This window comes from Hippopotamus amphibius, chromosome 6, assembly GCF_030028045.1.
Source record: "Hippopotamus amphibius kiboko isolate mHipAmp2 chromosome 6, mHipAmp2.hap2, whole genome shotgun sequence".
Classification (NCBI taxonomy): Eukaryota; Metazoa; Chordata; class Mammalia; order Artiodactyla; family Hippopotamidae; genus Hippopotamus; species Hippopotamus amphibius.
The window spans coordinates 12,234,826-12,261,387 of record NC_080191.1 but is presented as its reverse complement, the minus strand read 5'-3'; the positions used below and the strand labels follow the sequence as shown (position 1 = coordinate 12,261,387).

Genomic DNA, 26,562 nt, shown 5'->3' with positions numbered 1-26,562 from the left:
CTTTCTGGTGTAAGTAATATGAACCAGCTCATATTGGCATGAGGCAATCATTCACAATTGTGGTCCCTGGACCAGCATCTGCGTCACAGAGGAATTTTGGTAGAAATGCAGATTCTCAGGCCTCATCAAGACTTACCCCAAGATGTGGATCTCAGCAATTTGTCTTTTATTTTGTTTTGTTTTGTTTTGTTTTAACAAAACCTCCAGGTAATTTTGATGTGCTCTGAAATTTGAGAACCACTGGCTTAAGAAGGAAAGGGGGGAATGTATTTACTCACATACTTCATAATTCCAAGAATTAGAATAGTTTCAGATACATCTGGATTGAACTGCTCAGTCGACGTGCCAAGAGGGATAGAATTACCAGTAATTCTAGCCAAAGCCTAGGATTGATTCTATTGCTCTAACCTGTAACGTGGCTCTCTGATTCACTAGACAGGAGTCATTTGCCCACCCCTTGAGCTGAAGAGTGAGGTGAGCCCCTTCCAAACCACCAGGATTTAAAGTAGAGGAAGGAAGACTCTCCAAAAGAAAACCAGTGGGGCACTATGAAAAGGGATGTTAGAGGAGTTAGGCAAAAGCAATTGATGTCCATTAAACAGTGCTATTCAAAGTAGAGGGTCTACAAACTGTTTCCATTCTTCAACCACACTAGGAACTTGTGCCACAATGTGAAACATGCTACTTCACTGAGAAAGTCTTAGTACAAAAACAGTCATTTCCCCATGTGTTTAGAAATTTTCTTCTGTAATTTGTTTACATATTTCTTTACTTGTTTCCTTTTCTCCTTTTAGAACCCCTCTTATTCAACTGTTAGTTCCAAATTGATCTTTAAAGTTTTTTATCTTTTTTTCTTAGCATTTCTGTCTCCTGTCTTACTTTTTGTGACAAGATTGTTCCTTTTGAACTTCCAGAATATTGAATTCTCAGGTGTGACTCTCTCCTTTCACTGTTGTGTTTAATTTTAAAATTTCAAATCATGTTTTTAGCTCCAGACAACCTTCTTTCCCTGTTCTAAACTAACTGGTTTAGGTTAAAATTTTCTTCAGAGAATTTCAGTGGGAGCATTTTCTAAAGGTGCATCTTTCTTCATGAGATTACATTGTCCCTACTGTTTTTCCTCTACTGTTTATTTCTCTGGTCATGGTTTTTCTTCTCTAAACAAGAGTACAGGGCTGGCTTTTAGCATTTCTTGAGCAGAGGCAAATCACTGAGCTGTGAAAGGTATAGTTTCTGCTCTTCTGAACTGTCAGTAAACAAACTATCAAACAGAGACCCTTCTGCTAAGGGAGAGAGGAGGATGGAGGGCAGAGGAGAGAAACTCTGTATCTTCCTCTGCTCACTGAAGAATGTGTTTCATTTACCAAAAGAACAAAAAATGAAAACACTTAGGAATAAAGTTTATTAAGAGATATGCAGGACCTAAATAGTGAAAATGAAAAAAAACCCCACTATACTTTGTTAGCATAAAAGTTAAGTAATCTAAACACATCTAAAATCTATCCTGGAGTATATTATCAGTGTGTGTGCGTGTGTGTGTGCTTCTGTACTGTTAAAATTGGCATTTTTCTCTTCTTTTATTTTTGTAATCTTTTTTTCTAAATAGAATTGATTTTGTATAATATTTTTTTAACAAGCCACCTTATTAACTTCTTATTGGTTTTAATAATTTTTCAATGTATTTATGGTTTTCCAGGTATGAAATATTTTCACCTACAAATAATAATTTTGCCTCATCTATGATCATTTTTGGCATATCCAATTTTATTGCTCTTTTCATTTGGTGGGTTCTTGCATTTTGTTTCTGCCTTTGTTTCTTATAGATCAGATAAATACTGATCTATATTTTTCTGGTTTATTTCTTTTAACTCTTAAATGCATCTAAAATTTAATTTGTAATTTTATATAAAATAAAGCTTTATGCTAAATTTTCCCATACTCAGCATCTCATTTTCACTCTTTGAGTTAATTTGTGAAGCCTCTTTTGTTATATAATGATTTCTTCTATATATTATTTCTGATTTGTATGTTTCAGGACTCTCTAATTTCGTATTGTTTGTCTTGATTTTTCTTCAACCAGTTGTCTTTATTTCTCTGTATTTGTAATACCTTTCAGTACGTAGAAAGCCAGTCTCCCTTTATTACTGTTCTAAAATATGCTTGTAGCTCCTGGATGAACTTTAAAATCACTTTGTCAAGTCTTCTTGTCACTCCCAAGAGAATCCCATTGGTATTTTGCCAGGAATTCAAGTTATTTTATTCATGAAATTCCTGAGGTACAGGAATCCCAGTTTTACAGTTGATAAAATCTGAGGAACAATGCTATAAATAGAAATATAAATTTCCACAGTGAAGCCATAAATCCAATCACAACTTTAAACTATTGCTTCATATACCTTCATCTATTTTTCTTCATGCTGTAAGAATTGAATTAATATAGTCATTGGATGTTACTTTAATATCTTCATATTTATTAAAAATAATTTTCCTCTGAAGTTTAATATCTACAGCTGTGTAATAAGTAAACTTGGATCTCTGTTGTATTAGAAAGATGTTAAGGACAGAAGAGAAGAGTAATGCTATAGGTATCTGCATTACAAACAGTCTAGCAGTTCAGCTGTTGAGTAGTAGTAGAAAAAGCAGAGAATCTCATCACAGACTGAAAGTTGTAGGAGTACCTGAATACATTTGTTTATCTCTTTGTCTATTCAATGTGTATTTTATATAGGTAGGCCTGTTTAATTAAATTCTGGGTGACTCTTTATCCACTCATTTTAAATTATATTTTATTTAAAAATTTAAAAGCTATCATGTCTGCAAACACTTGAACCATGCTAAAAAAACAAATCACTCGTAATTTGGCTCAGGAAGGAAGTCTGATGTCCTGTAGTGCATAGCCAGGCTGCTTTTCAAAGTCCAGTTGGTGGGATGCTGAGCAACACCTGGCCAGAACTCATAACTGTTAACTTGAGCACGTGCTTCTGCCAATGATCAAAATATGATATGCTTGCTAATACTACTTTTTTAAAAATCTGAAGCTTAAGTATTCTTTCATTCATGTACCATTTTCCTTCTGTTTTCTGAAATGGCATTTTTTATAGTTAGTAATTTTAATTAATACTAAATAGATTTTTAATGTTTTAAAATCACTGTTTTTTATATTATCAGCTCAATTATAAGCCTCATTAATTTCCTTAAAATTTTTAAAAATTTTTTTCTTAAGTCAGATATAGATCACCAAAATATCTGAGAAATATTGATTTAGCCACTTTGTTTTATTAGAAAATTCAGTACATGGTATAAAATGTAAGACTGTTTTACAAATGAAGTAAAAGGTATATAGGACTCATCGAGGCTAAGTAGATATATCTAAAAGAGAAAAAGTGCAGTTATACTGGAAAGTTGCTAAGAGAGTAAATCTTAAAAGTTCTCATCACAAGAAAAAAATTTTTTTTGCAACTGCGTAATGGATATTAACTAGACTTGTGGTTATCATTTCACAAAATATAAAATACTGAATCATTATGTTACATACCTGAAACTAATGTTCTATTTCAATTATAACTCAACTTTAAAAAAAAAGAAAAAAATGCAGTTTTTAATGAATAAAAGAAATAGACAACCTGGGAACACCTAGTTGTAACTGAATTGCTAAGGAATGTTGTATTCTAGCTTTGTGTTCGGTCCTCTCAAAGGACTTTTTTTAAAGCTTCAAAGAAGTGTGTGTCATAGAAAGAGCAGAAGGCCATGAGACCTACAATCTGAGTTGCTTTGACATATCAAGTCCATGAGGATAGGATCTGATCTTCTTTATTTATCATTGTCTGTCTAGCTCCAAGCACCTAGTATGGTATATAATTAGTCATTGGTAAGTATTTCCAACGTGTGTGTGTGTGTTTATCTACATATGTATGTATTTGCTTAAATATATGGCTCTTTCATAACCTGATGATTTTTTAGTCAGTAATCTCTTTTCCATTGCTATATATTTTCATCTTATCTAAAACCCATACTGTATTCAAATTTCCTCCAAATAATTGCAAAATGTCCTCTTCAGCTGGTTTGCATAATCAGTATGCAAAATATCAGGCTGATATTCATCAGTAACACGCTGATATAGCCATACTATTTATTTTACTGATCATTCTGATTGGCTGGTATCCCTGATGTAATAGTTGCTAAATATTTTTAGTATTACTTCTGCTCTTGATTCCTTTCCATCAAACAGTAATACTAGAGTACTTTAAGGCCTAGGAACCTCCTCCAAATCTTTAGGCTATGTTTAAATTTTTGTTTTTTAACCTTATAAATTATTATTAATTATTATTATTATTATATTATATCACTCATTGTTACCTACATGCTTAATGAATTGTATACTTATTATTCTTCCAACTCTGACCTTCCTTTTGAGATCATTTGCCTTTTCCCCACTATATATCTTTCAGAATTTTCTATAGGAACATCTGTTTGTAGTAAACTCTATTGTTTTTATCTCAGTATATCTTTATTTTACTCTGGTTCCCAAAAGCTAGTTCCACAGGGTGTGTATTTCTAGCTAACAGATTTTTTCTTTCAGCATTTTAAAGATATTACGATACTGATTCTTGTTTTCCGTTGATGTAGTTAAGATTTCTGCCATTGGGGACTTCCTTGGTGGTCCAGTGGTGAAGACTTTGCCTTCCAGTGCAGGGGGTGAGGGTCAGGGAGCTAAGATCCCACAGGCCTCATGGCCAAAAAACCAAAACATAAAACAGAAGCAATATTGTAACAAATTCAATAAAGACTTTAAAAATAGTCCACATCAAAAAAAAAAAATCTTAAAAATAAAAAAAAGATACATGCCATCAGTCTAATTGCTATTTGTTTGCAGATAATCTTTCTTTTCTGTCTAGCTGCTTATAAAATCTTTTTATCCTAGGTTTTTATAGTTTCATTATATGGTGAACTAGATGTGGATTCATTTCTATTTTTCCTGCTTGGAATATGTAATTGTCCCTCTATCTATATGTTCAAGTCTTTCATCCCTTCTGGAAAAGTTTCAGCCATTATCTTTTCAAATATTTCTCTCATTTATTTTCTCTATTCTCTCTCTCTCTTTCTCTCTCTCTCTCTCTCATACACACACACGTATATAATGTACTTTAGACTTTCTTATTCTATTTTCAATATCTTTTAAACTCTCTTTTAAATTTCCAATCTTATCTCTCTATGCTGTGTTCCATGTAATTTCTTCATATTTATTTTCCAGTTTACTAATGTAACCTTTAGCTGTGTCTAAGTGCTGTTTAATAATTCCATTGAGTTTGAAATGTCAGCAGTATTGTTTTGATATCTAATAGTTCTATTGAGTTTGATATTTTCAAATATACCTGGTTGTTTTTGCTAGTCTCTTGATTGTTCAGTTTTGTAACGTCATCTTTTATTTCTTTAAAAACTTTATCCCTAGGTATTTTATAGGCTGGTTTTGACAATTCCAATAAAGTTCTTAGAAATCTAACTTGGAAGTTTGTTGTTTATGCTGACCCTTACCTATGGTGGTTTATTTCTTGGTGTCTCATTATCTTTGATTATGAGTTCGTTACATGTTTGATTATAATCTATGGAAATAGTGCAGGCTTAGACTGAGAAAACTTTCCTCTAGAAGGAATTGTGTTTGCTTCTGCCTGAAACTAGGGGTTTTTGTAGCCTTGATCATTATAACTAATTTCAAAAATCCCTACCTTGGTGTGGAAGAGAGTTTAGGTGCTGCCGGCCCCATGACTCTGTCTAGTCACCTGTTACAGCACTAATATTATTATTCATCCTCAGAGAAGCCTTACCTTTTCTGTTTGCTTATAGTTAGTTCACTGCTCCTTGCTCTAACTTTCCTTTAGAGCTATTTGGGGAGGCTATTACCTTTATTTTCTGCAAACCCAGTAATGCATGCAAATGTGTGTTTTATCCATGCATTCTTTAGAGAACCTGGTTGGTCATATTGCTGAAAGCAGAAGTTCTTAATGTTCTCTTTAGCTGTTTCTGATCTACTTTTTAAGACATCTATTGAGTTTTTAGTTGCAAATTTTAAAAAATTTCTAGATATTCTGTTTATTTTTTCAAATTTGCTTGTCTTTTGCTCCTGATCATATTTTCAATCCCTTGTTATTTCTTTAGTTTAGTGGTTCTTAATGAGCATGGTCCTATCACACAGAAGGTGTTTGGAAATTTGTGGGGGATATTTTGGTTATTTTTCCTACAAATGGTAGTCATTGATGGGAGGGGATATTTTGGTCATCTCCTCCACTTTTGTCAATAATGGGAAGGGGTAGTTACTGTTGCATAGGAATGTTAGGTGATTTCAGTGTGTGAGACAGTCTCACAGGACACACACATTGTCATACGTACATTTTACTAACGCCTTTTTGATAAAGACCTTCATTGTTTCATTGAGCTAATTTCAACTTTAATTTTTGTTGAAAATCAACTGGCTGCACAAAGGAAACATGTTTGTGGATTCTTTTTTTCTTATATTTAACCTATTTGTCTATCTTGTACCACCCTATCTTGTTTATTGTATGAGAGTTGGGGTTGATTTTGCCCTGGAAGGGACATTTGGCAGTGCCTGGAGACATCTTTGGTTGTTACAATTGAGAAGCGGAGTTGCTACTGGCATCTAGTGGTTAGAGGCTAGAGATACTGATAAAAATGTTATGGTGCATAGGACAGTCCCCACAACAGGAATTGTCTGGCCTAATGTCATAGTGCCGAGATTGAAGACCCCTACTCTATCTTTACAATAACTCTTGAAATCAGGTATCAGTCCTCCAACCTTGTTTATCTTTTTCAAAATTGCCTTGGAAAAAAAAAATAATAAAAAAAAAAAAAAAAAAAATTGCCTTGGATATTCAAGATCCTTTGCATTTTTATATGTATTACAAATGAACTTGTAAACTGGAAATTTAATTGTAATTGCATTTAATCTGTAGATTAATTGGGTGAGAATTTACATCTGAACCATTTTGAGTCTTTGGATTCATTAACCTGATATATAACCATTTATTTAAGTTTTATTTCTCTCAGTAATGTTTTACAGTTTTAGCAATATTAAAAGCTTTCCATATCTTTTGTTAAATTTATTCTTGAGTATTTTATGTTTTTGGATGCTAATATATATAATTTCCTTAAGTTTTGTTTACTGTTTGCTGCTAGTATGTAACAATACAATTGATTTTTTATCCTTTAATTCTATTATCTTTTGTAGATACCTTAGGATTTTATGTAACAGTCATGTTGTCTGCAAATGAAGATAATTCATTTTCCATCTTTATGACTTTTCTTTTCTTTTTTTGTTTTGTGTGTGTGTGTTTCTCCTTTTTTTCCCCCTCCTTATTGCACTAGCTAAGTACTTCAGTAAAATTTTATTTAGAAGTGATCGACATCCTTGCCTTCTGATTCTTTGGAGGAAAGTGTTCAGTATTTCAGTATTATTTTGTGATAGTCCTTTGTCAGGTTGAGGAAGTTTTCTTCTGTTTCTAATTTCTGAAAATTTTTAATCATGAATGAATGTTGGATTTTCTCAAATGCTTCTCTGTGAATATACTGAAATGATCAGGTGTTTTATCTCTTTATTGGTATGATTTTTAAGTCAGTTAATTGACTTTTCAATGATAGTACCAATGGATACGTATTTCTGGGATAAACTCCACAGTTAGTCATGATACATAATCTTTTTTTATATATTGTGGACTCTTTTAGCTAATATTTTGCTGATGATTTGTGTGTTCATGAAGGATAGGGGTATACAATTTTATTTGCCTGTAATGTATTTGTCAGGTTTTGGTATTAGGATTATTTAGATCTTATAAACAATTTCCCTCCTTATAATGAAAAAGGTTTTGTAATATTGTATAATTTATTTAAAAATGTTTTCTTTAAATGTTTGATAGAATTCACTAGTAAAACCATCTAGACTTGGAGCTTTCTTTGTGGGAATTTTTTTTTTTAATTATAAATTCAATTTCTTCAATAGATAGAAGGTATAAAAGTCAAAGATCTCCAACGAAACAGAACCAGATTTTTTAAATCAAAAATTGACTTTAAAAACTTGGTTTTTATTCAACCTGACAATGTCTGCTTTTTAATCAGAGAATTGAGACTATTTGTATTTAGTTATTGATATAGATATGTCTATAACTTTGCTGTTTTTCTCTATTCATTCCATCTTCTTTTTGCTTAATATTGTTTCATGTATAAAATGTAAGCACTTACAAAAGGATAATTTCATTCACCCATGTCATCATTTGTGATACTGTCATATATGTACTTTGACATAACTTGTAAATTCCACAGTTCTGTTATTACTTTTGCTTTAGATTGATATTTATATTAGAAGTAAATAAGTGTAGAAAATATATAGCATTTTATGTTTATGTACACATTGTCCATTTCTAGTTCTCTTCATTTCTTTGTGTAGATTGAAAGTTTTCATGTGGTAGCATTTCCCTTGAGCCTGAAGAAATGTTTTTTCCTTTTTTTTTTTTTAGCATTTCTTCTTGTGGAAGTCTGCTGGCCACAAGTTCTCTCAGGTATCTTTATTTTATCCTCATTTGTGAAGGATATTTTTAATAGATTCAGAATACTGAATTGAAGGTATTTTTCTTTTACTGCTTTGAAGATGTTTGTTATCTGGCCTCTATTAGTTCTGAGAAGACGTTAAATGTCATTGATTTCTCTGTTCCATGGTGTGAAATGTGTCCCTTTGTTCCCCTTGCTCTTTTATTTGGGTTTTTAATAGTAAGTATCATGTGCCAAGGTGTGTTTTCTTTGCATTTATCGTGTTTGGGATTCTCTGAGCATTTTTGATCTGTTGATTCAAGATGTTTTTCATAAAATTTAGGAAATTTTTAGGCATTATTTATTCAAGTATTTTTTTTCTGCTCCAGTCTCTCCTTTTATTCTGGAACCAATTACATATATAACACACTTTCATATTTCCCCATCTGTCACAGACACTCTGTTCATATTTTTTAGTCCTTTATTTTATCTGACGTCAGTTCATATTATTTATTTTGTAGTCTGCCTTTAAATTCACTGCTTCTTTTTCTGCAATTTCTAGTCAGTAAACTTTTTGTTTTAGATATAGCTTTCCGTTCTAGAATTTCCAGTTGGTTTATTTTGTCTGTTTTCTTTTTTTTTTTTCTGCCAAGATTCCCCATGTTTTTAATTCAGCATGTCTTTCTTTTCCTTTATGTTGTTGAACATTTTCGTCATAGCTGTTTTGAGGTCTTTCATTTCCAACATTTGGGTCTTTTCGGGGTCTTTTCTCTTGTCTGCTTTTTTTCCTGCTTCTTTACATGTCTAGTAATTTTTTTTTTTTTTTTTGTATGCAGAATGTTGCTGCTGATGGTTATAGGGAGTCTGGGTTTTTATCTTCTTTACAAGGCAGTTGAATTACTGTTAGTTTTTTTATTCTGCCAGCCTTGTTTTTATTCTAAGTTAGTGTAGATCTGTTTTGGTTTAGTGTTTAGTCCTAGGGTCCAGCTCTTCGTCTGGGGTGTGGTCCTTATTCCTAAGGTATGAGTTACTGGGATCTCCACTAAATGCCCAGGGTGCTAGATTAAGAATCCAGTGTGGTCTTACCACTTTGCCTGGGTAGAAATCCTGTATCTTCCAACACTGTGTGACCTTGGATGTCTGCTTATCTCTCCACCAAACAACAGCAGCCTCTTTCTCCTGTGCTTAGCAGTCTCACTCTGTATATGGGGTGGGGGTGCTCTTTTGCACAGATTTCGTCTGTTCAGTAGTCTGTTCCACAATTTTAACTGCTTCATAAACCTTCAGCTCAAATCTTTAATTCTTCCGCTCATTGACATCACTGTGCTATGCCTGGGTTTTCTCTCTCTTTGACCCTTAGTTCCAAAGTCTACTCAGGAAGCCAGATGACCCATGGTGCTTACTTTGAATGTTTCCCTTCCATAAAGCATGTTTTTCACTACCTTTTGTCCCATCCAGTGTCTGTAAACAATTACCTTATATATCTTTTTCAGTTGTTTAGTTTACTGAAGAAGAGCTAGTCTCGTAACAGTGAGTCTGTCATGTCCAGAAGCCCGACTGAACCTATGTATTCTTATTTTTTTTGTAACATAGAGATTTAAAAATCCCGTGTAGAAATTATTTATTTTGGGGTTGCAGGTTGTTTTTCAGCCCTACTATGGTAGTGTCTCCAGAAACAATTTTTCTATAAGCTCTTGTATTACTGTTTTTTTTTCCAATCCATCAGCTATTCCTTGTCACCTGTTAAAGGGTGTGGTTCCAAGGTCTTTTCATATACTTGACTCTGAATTTATCTCAGCATGAGGTAGAGTTAAAAGATATATGGTATGTTTTCTGCTGTACTGCATCACTATTGTCTACCGTGTTACAACATGGGGAATTGGATACTGCACTTTTAAATAAGGTCTAGCTCATTTGGAGAGTGCTGTATTTTCTCATACTTTATATATTGATTTTTTTTAAGTTAGCCTTGACATATTATGCTGCTTCAATTAAGGTCATTCCCTTTCTTGTTGTATATGGTACATTCGCACTAATTCTTATTCTAGTATTCCCCTATACTTCTTCTTTTTTATTTTCCTGTTCTTGTATGGAATGGCTTCTCTTAAGTCCAGATTTATTTATCATAGGCAAGTACCAAGCACTGACAATTTTATAATGTCATCTGGTGTGGTTTTGTTACTGCATTTTTTTATTGAAATATGCATAATTTTACTATTAATTACTTTTTTCTCCTATATTTTGTACTTAAGGGATACATATATATAAAAATATATATGTGTGTGTTTATATAATGTATATATATAGGTTATATTATTTTAAGTTTCTTTCATGATAAGAATAGGGGCATTACAAAAATATTTATTATAAAAAGTAGACATGGGCCTGATAATGTTAAGAACCATTGCTTTAAACATATCAGAATGTATTTATTTTACAATTTGAATCTAATCAACCCAATATCTCAAGTCTTTGGGTCTGATTCTACTGGCTATAGTTCATGGTTCCCTGTTTTTCTTTTGCTTTTTATTATCTTTTTTTTTAACCAGTCATATTTCTTGGACTTTTACCTATAGGAATTCTTTGACTCCTGGCTTGAAAAATACATTTTTTTTTAAGGGATTTTTTTGTGTTTGTCTGGAGACGTTTGTACCAACTGGGAACCATTTTATGAGAAATGCTCCACTTACGACATCCCCACATGAGCTGCAGTCTGGCTTGTGGTTATCACTTCTCAGGGGAGACTCGTTTTCTCTTCCTCCCAGCACCATGTTGGGGGTGGGAAGTTTCCATGCCATCCCCTTCTTCAGGGCAAAATTATTTTTCATGTATCCTTACATTGTGGGTGCAGTTTTTGGGGGGTTCCGGCTCTATGGGACAGGATCTCCTATGACACCCCCAACTTCCGGGCAGATCCTAGACTTTGTTTCCTGCTGCTTCTGCTTCAGCATCCCCATTACAAGGTCAGAGCTTAAGGTTGGCAGTGTTATGTGGATGCCTCCAGGGTGAGAGTCTGTTTCAATGCTCCACTTAACTGCCTGCCCTGATTTCCTGCTTTCACTTCCTTTTTAACTTCTAAGCATTCCTTACTTTCTTGCCTGATCAGTAATGCATTTCAAAAGATGTTTTTAAAATATTTTGTCTAGTATTCTTAGTTGTTTTCAGTGGTATGGTCAGAGTATTTTTATATGCTACTTTGAAGGGAATGTAATTCATTACTTTTTTGGAGGGGGATGGTTGACTTAAAATTTTTTTTAATTTTTGCTAGTGTGAGTATTTAAAAAATATTTGTGTCATTTTTCTTTCTCTTTTTGTGGGAATATCCTGTTTGTGTCTGTTCTGTTTTTCTATTTGACTCCAGTGATTTTTCTACAAAAATGTACAGTATACAGCTTTGGAAGGGGCTTATTCTCTGCTTTCTGAGGGACTCCTATTTCCTAAGATATGCATGTTTGACTCTGAGGAAGTTAAGTTTGATACTGACACTGCAGTTCAATTTTAGCTCCTTAATTCTTTTGTATTCATTGTATGTTCTATCTGAGGCTTCTTCCTGCCGCCTGCTTGCTAAATCCATCAACCTATTTTAATACCTCATCTTATTAGCCACTTTCTCCACTACTAAACTATTTTCTTTTTTAACTGGGGAAACCCCTCTTTTCTTGCCTTCCTCCTGTCGACTGAAAAAAATTGCACATAACTCTCAACTTTCAGGTTGTGCAATTTTTTTTCAGTTGACACTACTACCCCTGACTCTTCCTTCTTAGATAGCTCACTGATTCTTCCATCTGAAAATTGTTAGATAGAAATATTTCTGAAAACTTTGCCCTCAGGTCTCTTCTCACTCTTCACATTTTGCTGGTTGGCCTCTGTCCCATGGCTTTAACTACTGCCTGTCCTTTCAGTGATGTCTCCTAAATCTGTGACTTCAACCTTAGCATCTCCTCAAGCTTCAGACTAGCAGTATCTCCAAAGATGCATGCCAACACGGAGTTAACTTTTAGTTCTCCCATTACAACTTCTTTGAGAACTCCTTATATAATGATTACTGAAGCTTAGCCAAAAGTCCAAAAGGCTTATCAAAAGATGACTAGATAAAGGGAAATTGAACCGAATTTGGTAGTTTTTGCCCAGGAGATGAGGCTGCTGCCAGAGGGTTGTATGATAGCCTAGTGGGTACCTGTTAATCTGCAATATTGTCTAGAACACAGGACAGTAATATTAGTACAAAAAGTATGGTGGGGGGAATGCATGTCTGTTTCTTTTTGACATTTGTTACTGTGTACCTCACCCACTCTCATGATGACGCCCTTTTGGTACTAAATTCTCTCTTTTCCACCTTCAGATTTCAGCAGCTCATAGTAATTTTCCTTTTCATTGTTTTTATTTTGTTACACTACTAAAAAGTAATACAGTATGACTAATTTAATAAATTTTTGTATGTTTCATTTATGTTATCTAAGATAATACTAATATGGTCATCACTGTTGGTATTTAAGTGGACCAGGTGGGTTGATAGATGTACCTGGAGTATCCAAATGACCAGTCTTTGATATGGCATCAAGCTGGAGACAGGAATCTATCCCCAAATGGACAAGATACTGAGAAAACTGTGTATAGGTTTAGGAAAGTTGACCCAAGGGTAAGCTTTATGTTGCCATTTTGCTTTTTTTAATATTTATTTATTTATTGGCTTTATTGGGTCTTTGTTGCTGCACATGGGCTTTCTCTAGTTGCAGTGAGCAGGGGCTACTCTACATTGTGGTGAGCAGGCTCCTCATTGCAGTGGCTTCTCTTGTTGTGGAGCACGGGCTCTAGGCACCGTGGGCTTCGGTAGTTGTAGCACATGGGCTCAATAGTTGTGGCTCACGGGCTCTAGAGCACAGGCTCAGTAGTTGTGGCACATGGGCCTATTTGCTCCACTGCGTGGGGATCTTCCTGGAGCGGGGATTGAACCCGGGTCCTCTGCATTGGCAGGTGGATTCTTAACCACTGCGCCACCTAGGAAGCCCTCCATTTTGCTTTTAAAGGACAAGAAGATAGTGAAGATTTTCATAGGACCTTTTCCTTTGCTTTGAGGCAACGAAGTAATATAACAGTAGGCACTATGAATGCAGTGATGAATGATGGAACTTACAGGAAGATTAATCAGTATTGGAAGACATCTGGAAACAAGGAGTCAGAATGGCCTCAAGGAGATGAATTGAGTTTGAAATTACAGAAAGACCTCAAAGTGGGAATAATTTGTGAGTGATCAGCATAAATAAAGTTGTTTGTTTAAGGAAATGGATCAGTTTTTCAAAGGAGAGATGATAGATAAGCATACGTTTAGATTTTGGTGAATCCAGAAAGATACTGAGAATAAAATAGGAAAACAATGTCAGAAAGGTAGAAAGAAAAGCAATATAATAGAGTGTCCTAAGAGCTAGATGAAAGAATACCTTCCAGAATATAGGAATTGTGAGCAAATTTCCCACACATAAAACTGTATTATACACAGATTAATATTGTTATAATTTTCTTCATCTACAAAATTTTCTGATAGAATTTATTAAAACAGTAGATTTACTGTATGAAAATTATAGGATAGTTTTCAAAAAAGGTGATGTCATGACTCTCATACAGATATAAAACAAGCAAGTGTAAAGATTTTATTTAACTCAAGTGAGGGAAATAAGCAGATGTTAAAACCTTTTCAAAGGAGATTCCAAAAGACAGACACATTCATAGATGAGGAATATTGAAATTGTTTTTAAATAAATTTATTTTTATTTATTTTATTTTTGGCTGCATTAGGTCTTCGTTGCTGCGCGTCCGCTTTCTCTAGCTGTGGAGAGTGGGGGCTACTCTTCGTTGCGGTGCGCGTGCTTCTCAGTGAAGTGGCTTCTGTTGTTGCGGAGCATGGGCTCTAGGCACACAGGCTTCAGTAGTTGTGGCTCACAGGCTCTGGAGTGCAGGCTCAGTAGTTGTGGTGCTCGGGCTTAGTTGCTCCGAGGCATGTGGGATCTTCCCGGCCCAGGGCTGGAACCTGTGTCCCCCTGCATTGGCAGGTGGATTCTTAACCACTGTGCACCAGGGAAGGCCAGGAATATTGAAATTAACATGCAAGTGGAAGCAACACTAGCTTTTTCCACATGAGAAAGGGAAGTAAATTGAACCTGACAGGGCAGAATTTGCTACTCTGTGGGCAGGAATAACTTCATGTAGTTATTGGCGATTTAAAGAACTGTAAAATAACTCCCAAAGAATCAGAATTAGATAATCTGTAATTGTGAGTCCTAGGTCTAGACAATGCACAGCTTTCCACTGAAGCGCACCTTTTTCCTTACACATGTTGCATTCAATTAAATTATAAAAATAAAACATAAAAAGAGAACTTCACACTCAGTGTGATAAATAGCACTTTGCCACTTTCAGCTGTCATGTTTTTAAATGTTTATTTCTGAAATACATGCATTTTTTTAAAAAGATCGGGTATCATCCAAAGAAGGTAATCTCCTTTCACCACACCTGCCTGGATATTTTCTTTTAAGAATTTTTTTGTTAGGGAGTTCCTTGGTGGCTTAGTGGTTAGGATTCTGGGCTTTCACTGCTGTGCCCCAGGTTCAATCCCTGGTCGGGAAACTGAGACCCCCAGAAGCCACGTGGTGTGGCAAAAAAAAAAAAAAGATTTTTTTTTGTTAGAGAAAGATAGAAAAATTCTTCAGTGGCTTTGTTTCTTTTGTCCCACTAAGAGAATAAACCAAATTTTTCAAGTAAACTTTACCAGCCAAATTTAAAAGATGACCAAAGGAGTTGAAAACTCCATTGTTCAAATGCTAAAGGAATTGTTTTCAAGGCAAGCCATAGTTTGGTTTATGGAATACACACACATAAATTTGTTAATGTGTAGACTCTAATCCTAATGGTTTGCACTTATTAAGAATATTTGGACATGGGTAAACAGTCCTTGCTTGTCTCTGTCCAAGGACCTATCTGCTTTTCTGATACTACCTTCACTTTTTACGTCCATCCTTGGCTCAACAGCTGTCTCTTTTTATACCAGTGGCTGTGTGTTCACAAAGTCACAGCCTTAAAATGTTCAGATAGGGAAACAAGATTCCATAAGGGATCAATGATCAGAGAAAAGATCTGTAAGGATGCCTTAGGAGCTTGACCATCAATCTTTAGTCATGTGAAAAGCTGGGATAACATGAAGGGCAGCTGTGACCAGTGAGGATGAAAAAAAAAGTTAGCCATGAGGCTAAGAATACCTTACATGGCTTTACCTTAAGCTTTAACTTTCAAGATGAGACCTACACAGAGAGCAGATAATATCACAGTTTATGGAGGTTATCTGAACATAGTAGCAATTTTCCTTGTTCAGTTTTCACCTACCTACATACCTACGTGGTAAAGGATTTAAGAATTGCTGATTCTTGGCAAAGGGCAATATATAGCAAGTCACAGGAAGACCAGTTGGGCTAGAGGGGAAAGGGGACAGAGGTCATTTACATCTCATCTGTACTTCATCATTTTCCTCAGCAGTAGCTGGTGCTGGAATGGGAGATCAAACTTATTGATCGTTTCCTTGGTGATTTCAGCAGAATAGTTTTAACTCCTTCTGATTCCTGAGTAGCTGTAGCAATGGGAGATGGTTTGGCACAATCTTCTTTTGCATCTTGCACATGAATTAATCCTGAGGGTACATTTTAGGTAGGTCACCTTAAGCAACTTGCTCTAGGACAACAGGTCCTCTATAAATATATTTTAATGCTACTCATATAAACATTGTCAAAGTGCAAAGTTTACATAAGAGTTCTTACTAATTCAGGAATATAGCAACAATTCAGTGTTAATATTAAAAATATTAGTTCAGTAATACAACAATAGGGAGTTAACACTATCTTCGTAGAAACTCAAATACTACCAACATTATTACTGGCATCAAAAGTAATTAAGCCATGATAACTTCAGAGTTTTCAAATAACCCACATTTGGCCTAAGTAATAACAGCAGTAACTGATTTGGCTAAAACTAGGATTGCATCTTTTAATCCAGCCCTCTTTTTGCTTCCAGCTTGCAGATAACCAGCATAAATCTGGAACTGTTATCTAACCTTCTTCTGTGCAGTTCATCAGTCATGCCACTAAAATTGATTCTTGACCTCTGTACATCATTCTTTCCTTTGAAATTTCTCATGCTGTCTCTTCCTTCTATGCTGTAACGGATGAGGTGTGTGTGACAAAATAGGAGCTAGTCACTTTTTAATTTTGTAGTCCTTGTTTAAATACCTAAGGTTTTTTTTTTAAATCCTTAAGTATTTTTATTGTGTTTAAATTCTCTCATATATTGTTTTGATCTTTACGTCTACTTCTCTAGATAACAAATTATTGTTTCACCTATCAAGTAATCATAATGAAATTCCTTTTTTGATTTCTTGTGCCTCTAATCAATCAAACGTTTAATAATAAAAAAATTCAGTGTACACATAAAGAGAAAGATATCACTTGAGAATTTGTGAAATAATGTCAATCATCAAAATAAGACTGGTTTTCTGAGCTAAAGCCCAAAAGAAATCATGTGATGAGCAAGAAAAACATTTATAAAAGTCGACACAAAAGCAGTAGTGGAATTGCCTTTCTTCAGGCCATAGCAGTGCTTATTTACAGCAGGTGTCACACCTCTGACACTGGTGAATGTGAAATGGCCTGGTGGAAAGCAAACAGCCCTGGGGTTTTAAGTTTTCAGCAAGGCTGCTGGAATAGATAAATGAAACAACAGTTTCAGACTGCTGTAGTCAGATTATTAGAATCTGATTCTTCCATCTAGGTAAATACCTAATTTTAACCATCTCAAGATAAGTTAAATATTGAATGTCTTTCCTTCATATTTAATACCTGTACTAACCTTCTAAAAACACTCTATACCTAAAGGTCAGTGTGAACAAACATGGTAGATAAATTGACCTTGGTTCCAACAAGAACGAATTTAAACCAGCAGTTTGGATAGTTGCAACACTGCCACTTCAAAAATACATGTGGCTTGTGAGTGTGTGTGTGTGTCAGTGTGTGTGTGTGTGTGTGTGTGTGTGTGTGTTGTCCTGACCTGGACACTCCTCCTCAGCTGTGTTGGGATTGTGAGAGCCGTGCTGGCAGAGTGCCTGCTGCATGTGAGATTGGGTCCTATTTTATAACAGACTGCTTTTACTGCCAAGAAATTGGAAGGCATTAAGTTATCTGTGTTTGAGTCCATCTTTCTCCTTGTTTTTTCAACTTTTCCATTAGCCACAAGAGATTACCTGTGTGGGATGTTGTTTGTCACCTAAAAGAAAGATAACATTTCTATTTCAAATACAGATTTAATTTATGACCTAGAATTTATTATTACGCTCCCTCTCAAGTTATGGTACAAAGCAGCAAATTCTCAACAAACGATTATTGTTCCATGGAATTGCTGCATAACCTCTAAGTACTTTTAAACATATGGAATGAAATACAGAAACGCCTGGCTTACAGTTATACGTGATGGAAGGGCCCTTCCATGAAAAAGGCTCCCTTTGCCCCAGTTTCTCCAGTGGTTTCCCTCCCCTTTCATGTCCTCTGCTCTTTAAAATCTGCTGTATGTTCCATCCCTACTTCTCTTGACCCTGCACCACTATTCATCACATCTGTCGCCCGCATTTTCCATCTTATCTTCTTGTTTTTATAAGATGATGAAAGGTTTGCGAATAGAGCTATTACTATATTTTAGCTGGTTGTCAAGATACTGTGGTACATTTTTAGCTGGTGTTATGATACAGACGACAGACCATGGCATTAATCAGAGAGAATGTCCAAAAACTAATAAACATAAGACAATCCAAAAAGCAGTCAGGCGAAGACATCAAACAAGATTATTTATATATATATCAATATATATGTATATATTATCCTCCAGCTAATTATTCACATATATTTCATTAGTGTTAAGTACAAAGTCGTACTCATTGTAGATATTCTTAAGTGTTTTTTTTTCTATTTTTCATTTGAATTTATGAAAATGGTTGCATGGGTCTTATAAGCAGTTGAATCCACTGATAGGCAAGATATCTAGATAATTGCACATCGTAGAACCAGTTGGTAAAAGAGGTTATTAGTTGGTAAGTAAAAAATACCCTTTGAACTCAGTGCAGACCCCAGATCTGTTTAGTAAATGGTCTGAGCACAGGTTTGGAGGAGGCAGAGAGCGTTCATTTCCTCTGCCAGCAGTTGTAGAGTTTTGAATTCACATCAGTTCCATCCACATTAGACTGACCCTTGCTTCCTGGGACTAACATTAGGCCGTAGAGAGCCATCCAGACATCTAGCATTTATTCACCAGAGAGAACTGAATGACAGTTATACTGATGAAATTTTGTTTTTAAAAAAAACACTGAAAACAATCCTCAGCGTGGTCTAACTAATAATAAGCAGGTTTTAAAGTATGCACTTTATTTTTCTCTAAGTTTAAAAAAACAGAGTGGGCAGTAGTAACTTTATCAGTGGCACTCTTTTAGGTGAAATGTAGTTTAAATATTAGAGATTTTAAAAATTCCATGGCTAACAGATTTTATAAAAAGCAGAGATCTTTTTCTTATGTTTATATTCATTTTGTATGTAATAGCCAACAGAATTTGGCCATTAGAAATGTTCGTTGGGAGTATCTCTATAGGAAACAAGTTTATATGGTTTTGAGAATTATTGTAGATGGAGACAACAGAAGATGGAGAATTAAAAGAGTTATTATGGGAAATCAGTAAATGTTAATTGGTAATGATGGTGAAGTTTAGAGAATGGAGCAATTGATTCAAGCGCTGTAAATTATCACCTGTTTTGGTGACATGGGTGATCCCATACCTTGAACCCATCCTTGATTGATGAACTAAGAACTGAGTAATGGTTTCAGAAACAGAGAAACTACTTCTGAAGCTAAACTCAGCAGATTTTTGCAATGTTTTCCTTAGAAAAGAAGCAGGAATCAGTGATCGTAAAAAGTTGTGGGCTTTTGTGCTGTTACAGCCAGAAGTTTCAGGGAATCATTTTTAGTTCAAAGTAAAGAAACAAGATCTAGACACACCTTTTTCCCCCCTCCCGCCCCCTTCTCTCCCTTCCTTCCTTCTTCCTTTCAAGGCATCGATGAACTGTTGAAACAGTGTTTGGGGAGTATTCAGTATTCTGTTTTGAACCACGTTCCTTGCGGTTGGGGTTATGGAGTGCTCTCTCTTGGTTAAGGTTGTCAGTAAACTCAGGTTTGTATGCAGCTGTGGTTCTCCAGTAGCTGTTCACTATCACCTGGGAAGCTTTTTTAAAAGTATTGATGCCTGGGGGGTCTGCCCTCAAAGATTCCGATTTAATGGTCTGGAGTAGGGCTCAGGTATAAGTATTTATTAAAAAGCTTCCAAGATGATTCTAGAATTGCTGGTGTACACATTAACTGTTAGATGACTAACGATAATAATGGTCAGATTATAAAACGGAAATGCAGCCTTATAATTGCTCTTTTCTCTTTTTCAATTACACAAATAATCTAAATTTTCTGGTTATTTTAAAAAAGAAATTATACAAGAACTTATGGAGCAAAAGTGAAAGTTCACCTTCGCCTTGACCTGTATTCTCTCCAGATTTAACCACTGTTAATGTACTGTCTATCCTTCCAGTGGTTTTCCGTGCATTTAAAAATGCATACACTTACTTATAATCATATATAGTGTTTTTGAAACATAAATGAGATTATACCATCTTTTATGTATTATTCTGTGGTTTGCTTTTTTCACTTAATTTGTCTTGGAGATCTTTCCATGTCAGTACATACAGATCTACCTCATTTTAAAAAATATTCTTTTGCTTCATTCCTTTCAGTATCTGTAGAGTGTTTGTTTTTTTTTGTTTTTTGTTTTTTTTTGTAGCTTGGTGGTAAAGAGCAAAGACTCTATAGCCAGACTACCTGGTTTTGACTATAAGTATTTATTTGTCTTTAATTTTTCTACTTTTTACCAATATGGACAACACTCTAGTTAATATTTTAGTACCCAAGTCACTGTGCTTCTCCGTGAATATACCTGGAGGGCAAATTCCTAGAGTTAGAGTTGCTGGCTCAGAGAATATGCATATTAATATTTTGAAATATGCTGTCAAATTTCCCTCTAAGAGCAATTTACATTTGCTCCAGCCAGTTAGAATCTCATCGCAGTATTTATTTCAAGGCCTAAATATTATTCACATCACAGTGTGGCTTCATGGGCTAAACTACAATGACTGGAATTTATTTTCTTTATTTTGGCTGGGATTTCACGGAGTCAGTTTGATAGCTCCGATTATAGCATATCAACCTGAAGTTCCAGTTTATGGTCTTAAACATATGATTAAGGAGAATGGAAAAATTATTAACTGATTATTATTAATATTTTTTTAGACAAAAGCTTTCAAGATAGAAAGTACAAGAGGGTTGGGAAAAAACTGGGCGTTGGCAGTGAAAAGTCTGGCCTAGACACGTTGCAGCCTTTAGATGGAACAGCTCAGAGGAACAAGCTCACGTCCCCACACCCTAGTGACAGAATGGTAACCCAAGTCTCAAGAAAAATCCACTTCAAATCTGTGTGTTTGTTGGTGTTTTAAATTCAGGACCCTTATTTTTTTTAGACTTTCACATAATAAAATTTACATCAACATTGTTGGGTATAATGTTTTTATGTAATTAAAATGCAAGTGAAATTTATTATTTTCAATTAAAGTTTCCTTCTCTGTATACTCTTTGAGCCTTTTCTCATCAGTACAGTGCTGATATTGTAGTACCTACTTCACAGGATTTGGAGGAGGATTCGGTTTTATATTACATATGAAAAACCTTTTGCACCGTGTCTGGAATATAGTAAATACTTAATAAGTTGAACCTCAGTATTATTCCTATTATTATCATTTTAATTCTGTTAATAGTATGTTCAGCCCTGATGTGTAGAGATTATTTTATTTTTAGCATGAGTTCAGGTAATTGAGGGAGGAGGATATTGGCTTTTGTATTTCAAAAGATGCACGTAAAAATTTTTCTGGTGTTAAAAATTTTTTTCTGGTGTTAAATATGTATTTTTTCCGTGAGAACCCTTTTTAATAAACAGAAGTCACCACTAACCAATACTTTTGAAAACTCAGTAGTTTCACCATTGTACTTAGGAAAAATATATAGAAATTAACATTATTAACTTTTTTTATTGTTTAATTGGCTTACAGTCTTAGGAGTTTGGATATAAGAATAATAAAAGAAACAAATTTGCATGAAGAATAGGTTGCTTTGATAAAAGTCAGAAGATGTGTGCGCTGTTACTGTTTCCATCTCTGTGGTTCATGTTCATCAATGTTTTCTAACTCCTCTGGTATTTTGGGGCAGATCCTATGGAGTGAATAAGCTACACTCAGAGGTGAATTTAGGTTGTTTGGAAGCTCTCAGAACAGAATAGGGCCTTCTGGAAGGTCGGCTTAAGAATCTGTCTCTCTTGCCCTCAGGAGGTACAGGGTGGGCATGTGGCTTCCATCACCCTGGATCCTTTGCTCTCCTGGGGGCTGGGATGGCATTTCTGCCCATCCCCCTCCATCCCACCTTCAGACTGGGGTCCAGCACTCCAGGTCTTGGGTTGATTGACACACAATTGATTTCAATAACAAGTGTTCGGACATAGTAAAATCGAAAACTGTAGCCTTGACGAGTGTCGTTAGTATCATCTCTGGATTTAGTTGGATTGTATCAGGGTTAACAACGATAATCTCTTCAAAGAGTTGGTTATGGGTTCTCCAGGTTAGGTTCTGAAACTCTTTCTGATCTGTGACTTTTCCCTACCCCTCTGGCCTCCCATTTGAAACTGTATTGATCCGTCTTTCATCTCTCTTTCCCAGGGTTTTTTATGTGCTCCTTTCCTACATCGTCTCTCCTTCCTGCCCCATCGCTTGCACTTTCCCACTCTGTTCTCTCTCCCTGATGCTCTTTACTTACTGTTCTTTTTTTTTTTTTTTTTTTTTTTACTGGCTGTGTTGGGTCTTCGTTGCTGCACATGGGCTTTCTCTAGTTGCGTTGAGCAGGGGCTGCTCTTCATTGTGGTGTGCAGGCTCCTCATTGCGGTGGCCTCTCTTGTTGCAGAGCACAGGCTCTAGGCGTGTGGGCTTCAGTAGTTGTGGCTCACAGGCTCTAGAGCGCAGACTCAATAGTTGTGACGCACAGGCTTAGTTGCTCCGCGGCATGTGGTATCTTCCTGGGGCAGGGATCGAACCCATGTCCATTGCGTTGGCAGGTGGTTTCTTAACCACTGTGCAACCTAGGAAGGCCTTACTGTTCTTTCAACGTTTCCTTCCTCTTTAGAAGCTTACAGATCACTGTATCCTTATCCTTAATGCCCTCCCTCTAACCCCCCAGAATATGGATTTGTTTCCATATATATTCTTAATAAGTTAACACTTTCAAGTACTTAGAAGCGCCTGTGTTGTATTTTGTTGTTATTACACTTTCAGACAAGCAAAACTGGCTTTCTATCTGTATGCAGTGTCACCTCTCATTTTTTTTAAAATCACTCTTGGGACCTGTTTTAATGCTCCCATCACAGCATAAAATTCATTCAAATTAACAAAAGCAAGCTGATTTGGAGGGGTGTGGAGAGTGAACAAAGGAGACTAGTGCCATGCAGAGCTTTGTATGGAGGATGTGGTGTGATATTATTTGTGAGCTGTTCCATTTTGGTGTTAGTCCCTTGGGAAGGAAGGGGTTTCATAATTGGGTGTGATCTGTACTCCTAGTAAGAGTGATTGGCATTGGATGTTTAAATGGAAGAGAAGAATACACACCACTCCTCCCCTTTAAGGCTAATAAGCACATATATACTGAATGCAAATCTTTTTCAGTGTGGAAGGCAGTCTAGCCTGATGATAGCATGAATCTGAAAAGCTAAGGGAGTGAATTAACTGTGCAGATCAAAATGCAAGGAAAGCAAAATTCCATAGTATCCTTAAAAGTTACTTTTAAAACCCAAATGTAATGTTAAATGCACATACAGAATATGATGGAAGACCCCATTTGAAAAAATGGCATCCTGACATCAGGCCCTTGGTAAATGAGGGGGCAAATTGTTCCCTGAATTGGATAACAGTGCACATACCACAATGACTGACGAAACTGATGTGTCCGTGGGAGAGCCGGCTCTATTACTCAAGCCTTTAACCTATTTTCTCTCTCTTCAAAAATGAGCTCCTGAGTGGATGTTATCCTCAAGGAAGTGAATTATTTTTTTTTTTAAGGAAGTGAATTATTTAATTTTGAATTTAATTCAAAAGAAGATATTTTATAGATGGGCAAATTTAAGAATTCACTTTTCCATTGTAGAAGAGAAGTATGTGGAAAAACATTATTATAAGTAGTATGCTTTTACTGCTCAAAGATGCCATTTTTGACTGTATTTTGGGGACCTGAATTTGAAGCATCAGTCAGTAATTTTTATTCTTTAATTTTGCATTATCTCTTAGAACACATAGCTAAAACAATATTGAATCTGCATTGTAATAATTTTATTAATTTATTTTATTAAGGCATGTAATTACACAATAAATTATTTAATCATAAAAAGTGTTTTCTTGGTTTTTCCCTTTAATTTTTGGAAATATGCTTTCTTTTTTTCCCTGACATAAAATACTTGTTAATTACTGCAAAGAGTAAAAGCCCGTATTGTGAATCCATTATTCTAAAATTTACAAGATCATATCGATAACTGGAGAAGAAGGCTGTTAGTTATCCTAGTTTTTGCCAAGTAAAAAAAAAAATTCAGTCTATAACTTATCTCGGAAGGTAAAATACATACCCATAACTATCCTATGTATACTTCCCAGGAGGTTAACAGTAGCTTGTCTTGGAAGTATATGGTAATATAAGTTATTAAGCTTGCTAGTCTCACACACACAAATCTAATTAATCATAATTAACCATTTTGTCATTATGATCTTAAGTCGATTCTCAACAGTTACCAGCCATTTTGCTATCATTTTTTTTAAAACGTGACCTGTTGTGTATATTTCATAATGAGAAGTATGGAGTCATAAATGTATTCAGAAAATAAATTTAAAATGGAAAGCCCTTAAAGCATTTCAATTTGGAGACAAATCAGTAAGCAAATTTTGTACTCAACAAGTAGATTACAAACCTTCATAAATGTAAAACTTTATTTTCTCCACTTGATATTTGATTGTTTTTAATATAAAATTTTAAAAGAACAAAAATCTGATTGAAATTAAGCAATATATCTTCCAAATAATTTCTCAGCTTTTGGAAGCTACGTCCGAATTTCAAACATATAGTATAAGCTGTGCCCCCAGTGTGCACTCAGGGATTAATTAAAGATGGATTTATATTTGTTTCAATTTAGGGAATTTACCCTGAAGGAAAACTAACTTCTTACAGAATGTTTTTCCCATCCATGAACTAGCATCAACCTTTCTTAATCTGATAAGTATCAAGAAGCTTTCTTTTATAGCATTCTTCTGATTCAGACACTTTCTATCTTGCTCTCATAGTACTTGGTAATTCCCCAGATATCATTCATCATAGATGTCTGACTTTTTTTTTTTTTTAATTCAACATATGACTTTCTTATTTATTAAATTTCACTGCACTAATTTGTGCAGTGGGAAAAAATTCTTCCAGTTCAGCTGGTTTCCACAGCCAAAATTATTAACACCCAAAGAAATGTTAAAAACATAAAATTTAATTTGATCTATAATTTTCCCAATTGCTGATTGAATTGGTGTTCAGCATATTAAGGCAACAGCTGTGTTTTTTAACTGTCGTTTTCAAGCTAGCTGGTTTTTTTGTTGGACGTGGCTGCCCTCTAGTGGACTAAATTTCCCTTCCAATAACCTAACTAAAGGAGTTGTTTATATGTGGACGTGATTAAATAGTCTTTTATGCTTTCCGACTCTTGTTTTTCATTGACTTTTGCGTTTAATACAACACGTTTGTCAAGAAGGCATATTCAAAGAAGCTGATCTCTTTGACAGTCTGTATTTGAGTATAGTTTTGATTTCTGACGTCTTTTTTGATATATGCTCCTTCTTAAGATGTTTTCACTATTCTTGCAGATGCTACAATTGTGGTGGCCTTGATCATCATGCTAAGGAATGTAGTCTACCTCCTCAGCCAAAGAAGTGCCATTGCTGTCAGAGCATCACGCACATGGTGGCGAACTGCCCTCACAAAACTGTGGTGCAGCCGCCCACCAGTTCTCAGGGAAGACAGGAAGCCGAGCCCCAGCCGTGCACTTCGACTTTCCCTCGAGAGGTGGGCGGAGGGCATGGCTATACGTCATCACCGTTTCCTCAGGAGGTGAGGTCCGAGATCTCAGAGTGGCCAGGCAGGTCACCTCCAGAAGCTTCCTCCACGAAGTCGTCTGCAGCACCAGAAGAACAAAGCAAAAAGGGGCCTTCTGTTCAAAAAAGGAAAAAGACATAACCCTTCTTAACGTATCATTTTCTTTCCCCGGTTGGGAAGTCTACCTCATGCAAGTACAGGGGAACCGTATTTCACAAACAGCCGCTGACCTGGGGTTTTTAACTACTGTTGAGGAACTGTGAATTTTTTTAAACAGACAAATCACTCTAAGCAAATTACCTTTGAGCAGGGTGTCATGTGTCATGTGACTCAGAGGATGCGATGCTGTATGTACCTACATGAGCACGTGTGAGAGGGAGAGAGCCTGAGTCTGTGTGTGTGTGGGGGAGGATTTTCTATAGAATGCAGACGTATATATAAAGAGGCTTTGTCTTTATATGTGTGTGTATAGAGATACAAGCACACACCCTCCCTCGCAGAATTGGACATCCCCAAGAATTAAAAACCCATGTGAAGCATTTCAGATGGTTTTGAAAATAACCCCTGGAGTTTTTCTTGAAATACCATTCCCTTTATATTACATTAGGGGAAAAAAAAAAAATGACTGTTACCTTTTGTGTGAACCAAAGGATACTTCAGATCTCAGAGCTGCCAATCATATGGTACTAAAGGTTTTTAAGA

At 35.4% G+C, this 26,562-nt stretch overlaps 1 protein-coding gene across 4 annotated transcripts in view; it reads left to right on the top strand.

Annotated features, from left to right (window-relative positions):
* Window positions 1-26,168, top strand: part of LIN28B (lin-28 homolog B) — a 109,799-nt gene extending 83,631 nt beyond the window's left edge. For 2 of the 4 annotated variants that reach the window (XM_057739743.1, XM_057739745.1), the window contains exon 4: window positions 25,632-26,001. In XM_057739743.1, coding sequence (XP_057595726.1) covers window positions 25,632-26,001 — 370 coding nt within the window. Of the gene's footprint in view, window positions 1-8,522; window positions 8,565-25,631 lie in introns of all 4 variants that reach the window. The other 2 variants (XM_057739742.1, XM_057739744.1) reach the window with 2 other exon arrangements.
* The last annotated feature ends 394 nt before the right edge of the window (window positions 26,169-26,562 follow it).